Consider the following 12,939-nt stretch of genomic DNA (forward strand, 5'->3'; position numbering starts at 1 on the left):
TTCTTCACACTAGTGAAGAAATGGACGGTTCCACAGGGGATGGGGGGACGCGAACCTGAGCGGCAGGAGGGTGAGGGAGTGTGCAGCAGCCGGGTGGGTGAGGAAGGGTAACCGGGTCTTAAATACATACCTAAAGGCCGACGGTAGAGGCTTCCGTCTTCTTCCGCGTAATGTCTAGTAACATGACGCGCTGTGTAATCACAGTGCAAGAAGAAGAAGCCTCTAAAGCTGACGTTAGGTATGTAATGTCAGTTTTCACAATCCATTTGCCAGTGTGCACAGAGCCATCTGGATTCAGTGAAGCGGAGACAGGATCCGCTCACCGAATCCGTTTGGTTAATTTTTTCTAATGTGCACCGAGCCTAACTGCTGCACCTTGGTTCAAGCTGACAATGTTTCAGTCAGGGACACTGTCACCGGTGTGCTCCTTTGGACAGGGAAGGCAGTGTGCTGTCCTTCTTCTACTGCTTACAATGATGCACATTTGAAGCTCTGGAGGGCCACACAAAATGGCAAGGAGGGCCGCATTCGGCCCGTGGGCCTTGAATTTGACACCTGTGCTGTAGGGGCTGGGAGTAAGGGGAGTGAGCTGTGTACAAAGAATTTGCATGTCTGTTACCTTTAGATGGGTGGTCTAATCCTACTAGGATCATCCCAGGGATACTATTCAGTACAGGGGTGTAAATACAGGTCAGGAGGGGCAACCCTCAAAACTGTGAGGGCCCCCTATGTTCACAGTTCTTTCCCCCCCAGTGACCCCCACAGCTAACGGGCCCATGTTCCAACTACTTGCAGTTATGCCCCCACCCCCCATTACAGTGCAAACACAAAGGCTTCCTCTACCTGTATCAAGTATGGCAACAACAACATCTGTTCTAGAGGACAGTGCCCTGTATCAGGGGAAGGGTAATATGTTGGGCCCAGCCCCAGGGCCCTGTGTGAGGTCACTAGAGGGTTACATACATTTGGATGATTGTGCATTATATCCATAGCTAGACACTGTCTAATGCTGGGTTAACACGATACATTTTTCCACTCGATTTTCCACCCGATTGTTTTTTTCCACATGATTCTGCGCGCGATTCTCTTATCTTACACTTGTTTTTCTTATCTTTTTCCATTCACTTCTATGAGAAATCGAGCGCAGAATCGATCAGCAGGAATATCGGACATGACGGAAATTATCTTTTGGATCCATCTATCGAGCGGAAAAACGTATTGTGTGTACCCAGCATAAAACAGGGGTAGGGAACCTGTGGATCAGGAGCCAGATGTGGCTCTTTTGATGGCTACATCCGGCTCACAGACAAATCAGGAGGGGTTGATTCACTAAGCTACACTGATCAAGCAGCGCAGCTCAGTGTGGCAGTGCAAGTAACATTTTCAAAGTAGGCACGCTACTGCTGTAGCATGCAACTTACTTGCGCTACCCCAAAACGAATGGTTGCTCCCATTGTCCCACTTTGGACCCTGTCAGGTCCAGTGAGTTTGTAGGACGAGATTCTTGCACTTTGATTGGCCCAATAGGCTGCCTTAGGGACTGAACTTTTTTTAATAATTATTTCAAGGGGTATATTACTGTTGTTTTTTACTTTGTGGGCTTATAAATAGCAATGGAATAAAATATTGGCGCCATACATTGTACTAGGGAAAATTTGCAAACGTTGCAAAAACCAGGACAAATGGGCAAATTAAAATGTATGGGTTTTATCCACAGTAGAACGTTTTATTTTAACACGGAGAAATAATTAATTTTCCCCATTTTTTTCTTATTATTCCAATTAAAATGTGTTTAGAGTAAAATAATTCTTAGCACACTGTACCTCCCAAAGAAAGTCTAATTGGTGGTGAAAAAAACAAGATATAGATTATGTCGTTGTGATTAGTTGTGATTAAGTTATTGGCGAAAGAAAGGGAGGAGCGCTGACAGGTGAAAATTGCTCTGGTCCTAAAGGGGGAAAACCCCTCAGTGGTCAAGTGGATTTCGAGTGGGGTATAGTATGGTATTAGCTAGGCCTATTTTTAATATTGATTCTCAAGCAACCAGAAAGCACACTTATCTGGAATCAGCCGACCCTCGTCAGTGCCGAATAACCGAGACTCTACTGGACACCTTTATTTCCAAGACTCCACCCTTTTTTAACATTGTGACTAAACCCTTTTTTGTCCTTTCAGTGTTGACCCCACCGACCAGAAGAAGACAGCCTGCTATGACATTGACGTGGAGGTGGAGGATCCTCTGAAGGGTCAGATGAACAGCTTTCTGCAGTCCACTGCCAACCAGCAGGAGATCTCTGCGCTGGACAACAAGGTACTGGAAGAGGAGCAGCTACCAGGGGATTGTGGCTGGATGGAATAAGAGAAATGGAATCTGACAGCACAGGGACTGTATTTCAACAGAGACTTTCTACACTTCTACTTTGTTGATGTCGAGTTACAGTTTCTTATTCTTCTTCCAGATCCACGAAACCATTGAGTCCATCAACCAGCTGAAGATCCAGAGAGATTTCATGCTAAGCTTTTCTCGAGATCCAAAGGGTTATATTCAAGACTGGCTGCTGTCTCAGAGCCGAGATCTCAAGGTAAGAAGGAACCTGACCATGTTTGGTTTGCTATACTTAGGTCTTTAACCACTTTGTCCTCCTTGACGTATAAAAACGTCAAGGAGGACAGGTGCGCTCCCGCGGCCGATCGCGCACGCGCACTCCCGGCCGCGGATTCGGTAGCCACGGAATCAATGTATCGGGCTATGGAGCCCGATCACTGATTCCTCTCCCCCGCTGAAAAAGCGACAGCTTCTCTCGGAAGCTTCGCTTTTTCTGAAGCTATGTCCCTCGTCATGTAAACAAACTCAAGATTGCCATCTTGTGGCCAAAAAGTAAAACTACAAGTAAAAGTAAAAATACACAAACATTATCCCAAATTAAACACTTTTATATCCCACCCTCCCAAAAATGCCCACATAAAATGTTTAATAAAAAAAAACAAAAAACATTACTATAAAAAAAACACATAAATATTTACCTAAGGGTCTAAACTTTTTAAATATCTATGTAAAGATGAAATATTTCTCTCTATTTTTTTTTTTATAAGCTTGTAAATAGTGATGAATGCAAAACGGAAAAAATGCTCTTTTATTTCCAAATAAAATATTGTCGCGATACATTGTGATAGGGACATAATTTAAACGGTGAAATAACCGTGACAAATGGGCAATTACAATACATGGGTTTTAATAATGGAGGCATGTATTATTTTAAAACTATAATGGCCGAAAACTGACAAATAATGAATTTTTTCTTTTTTTTTTTCTTCTTCCTGTTAAAATACATTTACAGTAAGGTAGCTCTTAGCAAAATGTACCCCCCAAAGAAAGCCTAATTGGTGGCGGAAAAAACAAGATATAGATCAGTTCATTATGATAAGTAGTGATAAAGTTATAGGCTAATGAATGGGAGGTGAACATTGCTCGGATGCATAAAGTGAAAACGACTGAGAGCTTAAGTGGTTAAGAGCTCCTCTCTCAACCCCTCACACAATGCGTTACCGTTTCTTGGTTTCTCTCTGCTAGATTATGACTGATGTGGTGGGCAACCCAGAGCAGGAGAGACGGGCTGACTTCTACCAGGAGCCCTGGTCCCAGGAGGCAGTCAGCCGATACTTCTACTGTAAGGTAAGTCGTGATGTTAAAGTGAACCTGAGATAAAAGACATCTTAGGTTCTATACTTACCTGGGGATTCCTTAAGCCCCCTTGATGCCGCTCAGTCCCTCACGGTTTCCCTTGGTGGCTTCTGTCCTCCACAATACGGGTTGGTAGCCTGGCCAGGACTAAGTGACCTCAAGAGGGCTTAAAGATAACCTGTACTGAGTAAAAATATTTAAAATAAACACATGAGGTAACTTCAAATAAACATTGCATAGTTACCTTGTCATCAGTTCCTCTCAGAAGCTCACCATTTTCTTCTGATAATAATCCCTTCCAGTTCTGACAATTTTTTGTCAGATCTGAAATATATCAGTTGCTGTCAGTAAAATATCAGTTGCTGTCAGTTATAGCTGAGAGGAAAACTGATGTACCGGGTAATGTCCATGTTTCCCTATGGCTCAAGTGGGCGATGTTACAGTTTAACTGTGTGCTGACCAGAAAGCTGTTATGGGTAATGGCCATTTTCAAAATGGAGGACGGAAAATTCCCTTGATCACAGTGACCAAACAGGACGCGGGACAGGAGAAAGACACTGAGGAGTAGACTACATGGAAGGTAAGTATGACTTGTGTATGCTTATTTTGACTTTTAATTTTCAGTTCAGGTTTTTTTTAAGGAAGCCGCAGGTAAGTATGGTACCTGAGATGTCTTTCATCTCAGGTACACTTTAAGAGAGCAAACAGCAGCTCGATCTTACTTTAAGAATGCAATTCACTAAAGTTTAACTATTGTACAAGATACAGTGTCAACACCAAAATTGAGAACACAGACAGCTGTGCCAGAATAATGTTAAATTGATTTAATATAGGGTTATTTAAGAACATACAGTACAAAGGTAATGTTGATAGCATTAATTAATGAAAGTCACTTACTGTAGCTTCAATTCTTCAAATATAATCTTCAAGTTCAGGTAGTTCAGAGTTCCAAAATAACTTGGCCGACGGTGGCTGCAGACAAAGATTCCTCTCGCAATTGTCCTGGGTGTTGTCCTCCAGATCTCAGCCACCTTTGTCTTAAAGGATACCCAAAGTGACGTGTGACATAATGAGATAGACATGTGTATGTACAGTGCCAAGCACACTAATAACTATGCTGTGTTCATTTTTTCTATCTTTGCCTGAATGAGTTAAATATCATGTGACTACAGTGTGGCCCTCACTGATATGAAATTCCAACTATAAAACACTTTCCTAGCAGAAAATGGATTCTGAGAGCAGGAAAGAGATAAAGGTCAATAGTTCATAGATTTTAGCTCTGGCATAGTTCAATGAATGTGTCATTGAGCAAAATCAATAAAACAGTTAAAACTTAACAAGTAGATTTAAACAAAATAAAACTGTGGAATATCTTAAGTCATTTTTAGGAGATGGAAGATACATGCAATTGTTTGTTTCATTAGTTTATTTCCACAGCTTTCATGTTACTTTCACATTAGACAAAGAGTTCCAGAGAGTTACGTCACATCTGAATGTTCGTAACATCCAGCCGCTGCGTTTTCCCGTCGGGTAAATTAGAACTACCGCCGCTAATTAGCATCCCACCGCAACTTCCCAACGTTACGCCGCAGGCCATTAGCGCGTGCAGGAAATCAGCTCCTGCACGCGTTCTGTGATGTGAAAGAGCCATTAAGGTGGACGATCGACTATGCAATTTGATTATTATAATGGAATTGAATGAAAATCGGTGCCGCCAAGTGCATGCCCGATCGACGATGCGACCAATTTCAGGATGAAATTGGTCGCATAAATCAGTTGGACATGCTGCAAGATGTCAGGCCGTCGTGCTCGGTCTGGTGCGTGCCGGTAACAGCGAGCGATATCGGGACGAGTGACGAACGCAATAAAACTCCTGACGCTGTCCCCTCTACTGGTCAACTTACCTCCCAGTGTACTATACATTACCTGTCCACAGCCGCCGCTGGCTCTGGGCACTGTCCTCCGTCCATACATGTGCCCCATGTGGTTGCCCGGTGTACATGTAGGTGTGTGTGTGTGTGTGATGTCACACACGTGCCCACATCAGGCCGGCAACTAAGTCGGGAGTGTGTATGGACGGAGGACCCCAGAGCCAGCGGCGGACAGGTAATGTATAGTCCACTGGACACCGGGGGAGGGGAGAGTACACTGGCCAATGGGGGGGACAGTGTCAGGCCAGCGAGGTAGCTAATGTGGCGACACAAGGCCGATTCCAGCATGAAATTGATCAGGAATCGGTCTGTGATGTATGCAACAGGTAGATAGGAGGAGCACCGCTCAGGAGAACAGCAGTGTGCCACGATCCCCGCCCCTGTGTCCTGTTACAGTTTTTTGCATCTTTGCATATTTTTGCATCCTGCTGGTGTTTTGTCATATGCATCAGTAGAAGGGTCTTGTTATGCAGCCATGTACATGCTCGGACAGGCATGCCCTTCAGCAGGCATAGTATAACATTTTTTGCTATTTTATATATGCTCAGCGCAGAGTCCAAAAACAAAAGACGAGTCTTCAACAAAGGATAAAAGCAGGTAAATCTCCACCACAATAAATATTGGGGTCACGGCACAGCTCTGCAATCATGGATACCCAAAAAAGGAAAGAGGCTTACCAGCTGGTGACAACCCACATTATAAGGTTGTATCAAGGCTTTGGTAACATTTTATGCGCCATGTTATTATACGCATGACGATTTGTTTTTGTTGCGTATAATTGGCCGCATAGACCCCCTCGGGTGCTGGCGTCATGCGTCACATCATTTCCGGTTTTGCGAGCCGGAGTGAGCAGCAGTGTTATTATTTCTCTGTGGATTGCTATTGGCTGGTTGTCGTGATTGGTGCCTTTACATTCGCTGACATACTTCCTGTTTTTTTGTGCACAGCTGACAGGTAAATACGAGCTGATGTGATTTGCATAATATGCTGCCTGTTCCTCATCAGGTCCTCTTGTTTAGTCCCACCCAGTAGTACACTGATTGGTGTTTTTATCTGGGGGTGGAGTATATAAGGGTGTATTTCACATGTGTTTTTTATGGCTGATGCAGTTTGAAAAACAGCCTGCTGCCCGAAACAGCGTCTGTTATTGCTCCTGTCTTTCACATGAATAAAAGAGCATAAATATTGAAGCTGACGTGGTGTCGATCCATTGGTCTTCTTATGGTCTGTGTCTGTGTATGAGCAGGCACAAGATCTCTCTCCAATCAGATTGGATCAGATAGAGATCTGTCTCTTGGTCACACTGTTTGCAGCTGAGTTTTCCCTATGTCAGCCATCAGTCAGGTGCCGGGTTGTGTCTGGTTGGAACAGATACCTCTTTACTAATTAAATTCATTTTTGGTCTTTTATGACTGTACATATTCTCTGGTCAAGATAATTCTCTATGCTTTGTAAAGGCCTGACGAAGGGTCAATAACCTGAAACGGACTAGTGTGGTCGCCTGAACCAAAATTACCTTTTTTCATCAAAGCACACAGTGTCTATGATCTGCTTTTTGTATTGCTTTTTATGTGTCTGTACCACAAATTCTTCTGCTGCTTTACAAATAATTTTTCTACCTTTTTGAAGAAGAAAAATAATTTTTTGTGAATATAATAAAGTGTGAAACTAAAATTTTGGAAACAGATCGCTATTTTGTGGCTTCACTTGATTTAAATCGATCCTCCTATAAAGAAATCTTGGTCAATCTGCCCGTACATTGTCTGATGTGTGGCCACCTTTAGGTGGACAACAAACTGTGTTGACTAGCTGTTTGGACACCAAGACTTGCTAAAGTGGACAAGGTACTGGTTTACATGCTGACATACACACTTTGGCTACCTTAATTGCTGATGCTGAATCAGACACTGCTATAACATAGACGCAGTGTTTCCCAACCCTGTCCTCAAGGCCCACCAACAGTGCATGTTTTGTGGAAATCCACAAAGGTAGTTAATCAGCTCTGCTGAGACACTAATTACCTCACCTGTGCATGTTTGTGGTTTTCTGAAAAACATGCACTGTTGGTGGGCCTTGAGGACAGGGTTGGGGAACTCTGACAGGCCTGGAACCCACTGAAATCCGCAAACGCAAAACGCAACTGCTAGCGTTTTGTCTGAGCGGTTTGCAAGCGGATTCATGCGCGTTTTTGGTCATGTTTTGCAACATTGTATTTTTTTGCCCAGCGGGTGCGTAGCGTTTTACGTTTTGCGTTTTTATCCTGATTGGTCCTGTGAATTATTTTTCATTTTGTTACAGTGTGCTGAACCGCAAAACTCTAGCAAAACCGCTCAGTTTAGGTTTTGCTGAGCGTTTCCGCTAGCGGTTCAATACTTTACATTGAAGCGCTAACGCTCCCAAAATGCTGCACGTCCTGCGTTTGTGTTTCTGAGAAACGCAAACGCTCCTGTGGAAGTTGCCCCATCCATTAATATTAGCCCAGCGTTTTGGCAAACTGCTAGCGTATCGCAGTGCTGCCAAAATGCTGCCAAAACGCTGCCAAAAGCGCTCCTGTGGGTTCCAGCCCATAGAGTATACCAACTAATTTTCTGACTCAACAATTACTTTTATACTTTCCCTACATGGGCCCATTTGCAGTTCACTTTTTCTCCTGAGTTTTCTCCTAGGAGGTAATTTTTCATCTTTGATTTAAAATTACTTGTTAGTACTTTGCAATGGACAAAGTACCAAAAACTAGGTGAAAAAGTACTGTCAAAACGATTTTGAGTATTTGTTTGCATGCTGGTGGTTTAAAAGGCATTGGCCCACCTTTTCTCCAGAGTTTTCTCTTAGGAGATACATTTTCATCTGCAATTTAAAATAACTTGTTAGTACTTTGCAATGGGAAAAAATATTCTGAGTATTTGTTTATTTGCTGGTGGTGTAAAAGGCATTTTATTTACAAGTTGTGAAAATATCACCTAGGAAAAAACTCCGGTGAAAAAGTGAATTGCATATGGGCCCTGGTATCAAACCCATTTAGCCAACAGAAGAGGCACGTCTTTTGGGCAATCAATATTTTTGACAAATCAAATATAATTTTGCCTTCTTAAAACAGAAAGGTATTTGCAATAATTCAGCTGTAAGTGAGCAACTGTGGTTTCCCATGATGCATCTCTCCCAAACATGTACAGCTAATGAGTACTGAAGAGGTGATGTCTGGCTTTCATTTTGGTGTACTCGAGGTGACATGATGACATAAAACAAGAAGTTTTAAATCAGGATGATATAAAACTTCTTGCTTTTACTGATGGCTAACACGATACAATACCCTACTGCTACTATGATAAGATAAACATGTGCATGTATAGTACAAAACATATCAATAACCAGGCTGTTTTACTTGCTTTATTTTGATGCCTGAAAGAGTTAATTTCTAGGCAAGGACGTGACGGCTTCTGTCCTGTCGGCACTTTGTCGGGAATACAGTCAAAATCACTGATAAGCAAATTACAGCCTTAAAATTTTTCCTGGCAGAGTACAACTGCTGAGGGCAGGGAGAGATAAAATGCATGAACTTTTGACCTTTTTCTAATTCTGGCACACTTGAATAGGCTGCCACTACTTAGAGACAGTAAAATTCTCAACCTACTTTCTAAATGTTTAAACATAAAAGAAAACTATGGAATACTTAAAAAAGGTCATTTTTAGGAGTAAGGTGATAAATATAATTGTTTATCCCATCCGTTTATTTTCACCTCGGGTTAACTTTAAAGCCCAAATAGTGCTGATGATTTTGGAAGGAGGTTTTCTGTGCAAGAATGTGTTAATGTACCTTAGCAGTGATGGCTAACCTTGGCACTCCAGCTGTGGTGGAACTACAAGTCCCATGAGGCATTGCAATACTCTTGAAAGCTCTAAGCATAACTCGGTGAGGCAGAGGCATGATGGGATTTGTAGTTTTGTCACAGCTGGAGTGCCAAGGTTAGCCATCACTGCCTTAGGGAATGGAATCTCTGTGATCCCTTCTTCTCATTTCTATTGAGATCTATGCCAAACCTGCATTCAGAACGTTGTGAACCATAAAATGTCCATCATGTTTTGTCATTTGTTGTGAATCTGTGTAGAGGACTTACCAGACTTTGTGTATTTCAGATCCAGCAGAGAAGACAGGAGTTGGAGCAATCTCTGGGGGTTCGAAACACTTAATTCCAGGATTGCTTGTCCCAGTATTATTGTCCCCTCTAGCCCTTCACTTCTGACCAACGCTCGGTAGAGGACAGCAAAGCACGTGGTTGAGTCCTAAAACCATCATGGTGCTGCCTCTCCCTGAAGCCTCTGCATGCCATATGGACCTCGTTCCTCTCTTGTCTCCTCCGTGAGCTCCACCGTCCATCATGTTGCCTTCAAGAGAGCTTCTCCTACCAATGCTCAAGCTGTCTGCTAAGTGCCAATGCCTGTTTATAAGCATTAGTGACCATTGGAACACCAGCATGGACCACAGATCACATCTGGACCAAGCTGGGCTGGAAGCCACAGTAACGAGGGAATTGGGGTCTACTATGCAGGGATTTCTTTGTTTCCGTTCAGGGTTCCTACAGATGGGCTCCCTTGTCAGTATTATTTTTTTTTTTATACAAGGACTATTTGTAGTCTACTCTATGGGGCCACCACATACAGGACCGCGAGTTCAGCTTATGGGCAGATGAGTATTTCTAAATCGTATAAGATTTGACTTACTCCTTTTTTTTATTTGTATGAAATTTAAATACTGTTTGCTTTATGAAACAGTTCTTACACTCCCATAATATATGTTCCATATCAAACCCAAATTTCTTTGTAAGAACATTTCACACTGAAGGACAAGACATCCAATGCCATTAAGCTGATGAAATGACCGCTTGGCTACGCATAGCCCAAGCACCTACTTGTTTGTCTATGGGAACACTTTTACATGTCCATAATATTTAGAAGCTTGTATTTAAGGGTAGGCTAACATTCCCAGCTTGACTCTATAACTGTCTATAACCACCCAAAGACCTAAATCCTTGTCCCAAGTCCTCCCAACAAGTCTAACCCGACCATCCTGCCCAAGTGGTGAAGGCCAACTTCCCCTTGAAGTCTTTTCATATTGAAAGAGACCAATCGGGAGGTTTTCTGGTCACATTGGGAGGGAAGAGTCAGCACAGGGCGAGTTTTGATTGGGTTCTTAGTTCAGTACTGTACTGTGCAGGTAGATAGAACTGTGTTTGGCACTGTACTTTACTGGTGTAGCTGCTATGTGTGTAGAGTCACTAAGTGACGATGAAATAAATTTCATTTCTAGCAACTTTGTGGACTCTGTCATTGATTCGAGAGGCGTCGACACGTGGATGAGCGGAATGAAGTTAGAGCCATGCTAGCAAATGGAAGCCACTAGGTGGCACTCAATTAGCCTATTAAGGAATATTTTTGTAAAGAGTCCTAATCAAAGAAAAATATGTTGGTTTCAAGTGGACACTATTTTTGCCACTCTTAAGGTGGCCACTAATGCTCCAATTTCTAGCGAAAAATCATTCGAATGATCAGAAATTCTGATCGGAAGAAAAATCGTTCACTACACCATCAACAAACCAATCTTTGCTTCCTATATATCACAACCAATCAAGAAAATCCAAATTTTGGTTTGACAAAAATCCAGTCGGACGTTTTTTTTTTTATAATCGTTCATAATTGATTGTGCCCATCAACTGAGATTATTTTCAACCAATCCGATCAGAATTTCTAATCGCTCACAACGATTTTTTGCTAGAAATTGGACTGTTAGTAGCCACCTTTACAGAGAAACTTCTTCAGTTGTAATGAGTGAAGGATGTTCCTTGGTATGTTAGAAGACGTACATTTGTTATTGGCATTCTTTTTTGGTGCAAATGGCCCCTAATAATTAGAATATTGGTAACATTATGTTACCATTATTCTTCTACAGTGGCGATTAACGATACCATTCCACGGCCGATCAATCAGAAATGATCGATCATGCCCATTTACTGCCGCTAACCAATCAGATTAATGGGATCAATCCAAAAAATGATTTGATTCCATTAATCTGATCAGATTGGTTAGCAGGAATTTGGACGAAAAAGATTAATCACCCTCAGGATTGTATCATTAATGGTCACCTTAACAATAACGCTCATATCGATACGCCTAACTGATTGGTTGGCAAACACCTATGCAACTCATCCTATCACTATGTACTTGCCGAAGTCCCTGCATCAAACTGAACCACCCTGTCACCCCATTGCCGGCTCATGCCGCTTACTGATTGTTTGTAGAGCACTTCTACTCAAACACACCATCAGTCGAAAGCTTCCCAAACATTTGCACCATTTTCCATTTCAGTTGCGCCACTTACCAAAGTCCCCAGAGCAAAAACGGCCTTCCTGGTGTCCATTAGCCACACTTAAAGAGACTCTGAAATCTCGTTTAACTGCTTTTCTCATATAATCCTCTTCAGCGTGATTGCCCTAGTAGAATCGCTGCATTCCCGCAGCAGATGGGTGATTTATTAGTGAGAAAACGACTTGCAAAGTTCTACGACTTTGCAGGCCGCAGATTGTGCTGCCCTGGAGAGGCAGAGCTTTGGGCTGTAGCTCTGCCTCTCCACAATGAATTTCCACGGATCTCCGCCTCCTCCCTGCCCTTTATGAGTGAAAGAAGACAGAGGGGCGGGGAGAGGCGGCGATCAGCATAGATTGACTGCGGAGGAGGCAGAGCTACAGCCTAAAGCTCTGCCTCTTTGAGGAAGTAAAGGAAGTAAATCACCCATCTGCCGAAGGGATGCGGCGATTCAAGTGAGGCATTCATGCTGAAGAGGATTTTATGAGAAAAGTAGGTAAAAAAAAGACTTCAGAGTCTCTTTAACATTGCTGTCTATGGGATAGCTGATAAGCACTGACAGCGATCACACATGATCCATTCTCTGTTGTTTTTTTTAAACAATAGATTTTACAGATCTGACATTTCTGAAGGAATTTTTTTCCACCATGTAAAATGAAACATTTATTGAATAGTTTTACAAAACTGATTAACAGAAACGTTTTTTTGATTTTTCTATATAGCTAATCAAGTACACCTAAAAATATGGAACGATTTGGTTGTGTGAAGCCAGCGGGAACCTAAACTGAGAAGGATATGGATTTCTCCTTTTAGAATAATTCCAGTTGCCTGACTCTCCTGCTTATCCTGTGTCTCTAATACTTTCAGCCACAGCCCCTGAACAAGCATGCAGATCAGGTGCTCTGACTGAAGTCAGACTGGATTAGCTGCATGCTCGTTTCAGGTGTGTGATTCAGCCACTACTGCAGC

At 42.5% G+C, this 12,939-nt stretch overlaps 1 protein-coding gene across 7 annotated transcripts in view; it reads left to right on the top strand.

The window, feature by feature from the left end:
- Positions 1-10,921, top strand: part of SMARCD3 (SWI/SNF related, matrix associated, actin dependent regulator of chromatin, subfamily d, member 3) — a 132,452-nt gene extending 121,531 nt beyond the window's left edge. For all 7 annotated transcript variants that reach the window (XM_068235235.1, XM_068235234.1, XM_068235239.1 and 4 more), the window contains 4 exons: positions 2,176-2,311; positions 2,460-2,582; positions 3,572-3,673; positions 9,748-10,921. In XM_068235235.1, the coding sequence (XP_068091336.1) occupies positions 2,176-2,311; positions 2,460-2,582; positions 3,572-3,673; positions 9,748-9,801 (415 nt within the window). In that variant the 3' untranslated portion in view covers positions 9,802-10,921. The remainder of the gene's footprint in view (positions 1-2,175; positions 2,312-2,459; positions 2,583-3,571; positions 3,674-9,747) is intronic.
- Positions 10,922-12,939: the final 2,018 nt, after the last annotated feature.

This window comes from Hyperolius riggenbachi, chromosome 5 (genome assembly GCF_040937935.1).
Source record: "Hyperolius riggenbachi isolate aHypRig1 chromosome 5, aHypRig1.pri, whole genome shotgun sequence".
Taxonomy (NCBI): Eukaryota; Metazoa; Chordata; class Amphibia; order Anura; family Hyperoliidae; genus Hyperolius; species Hyperolius riggenbachi.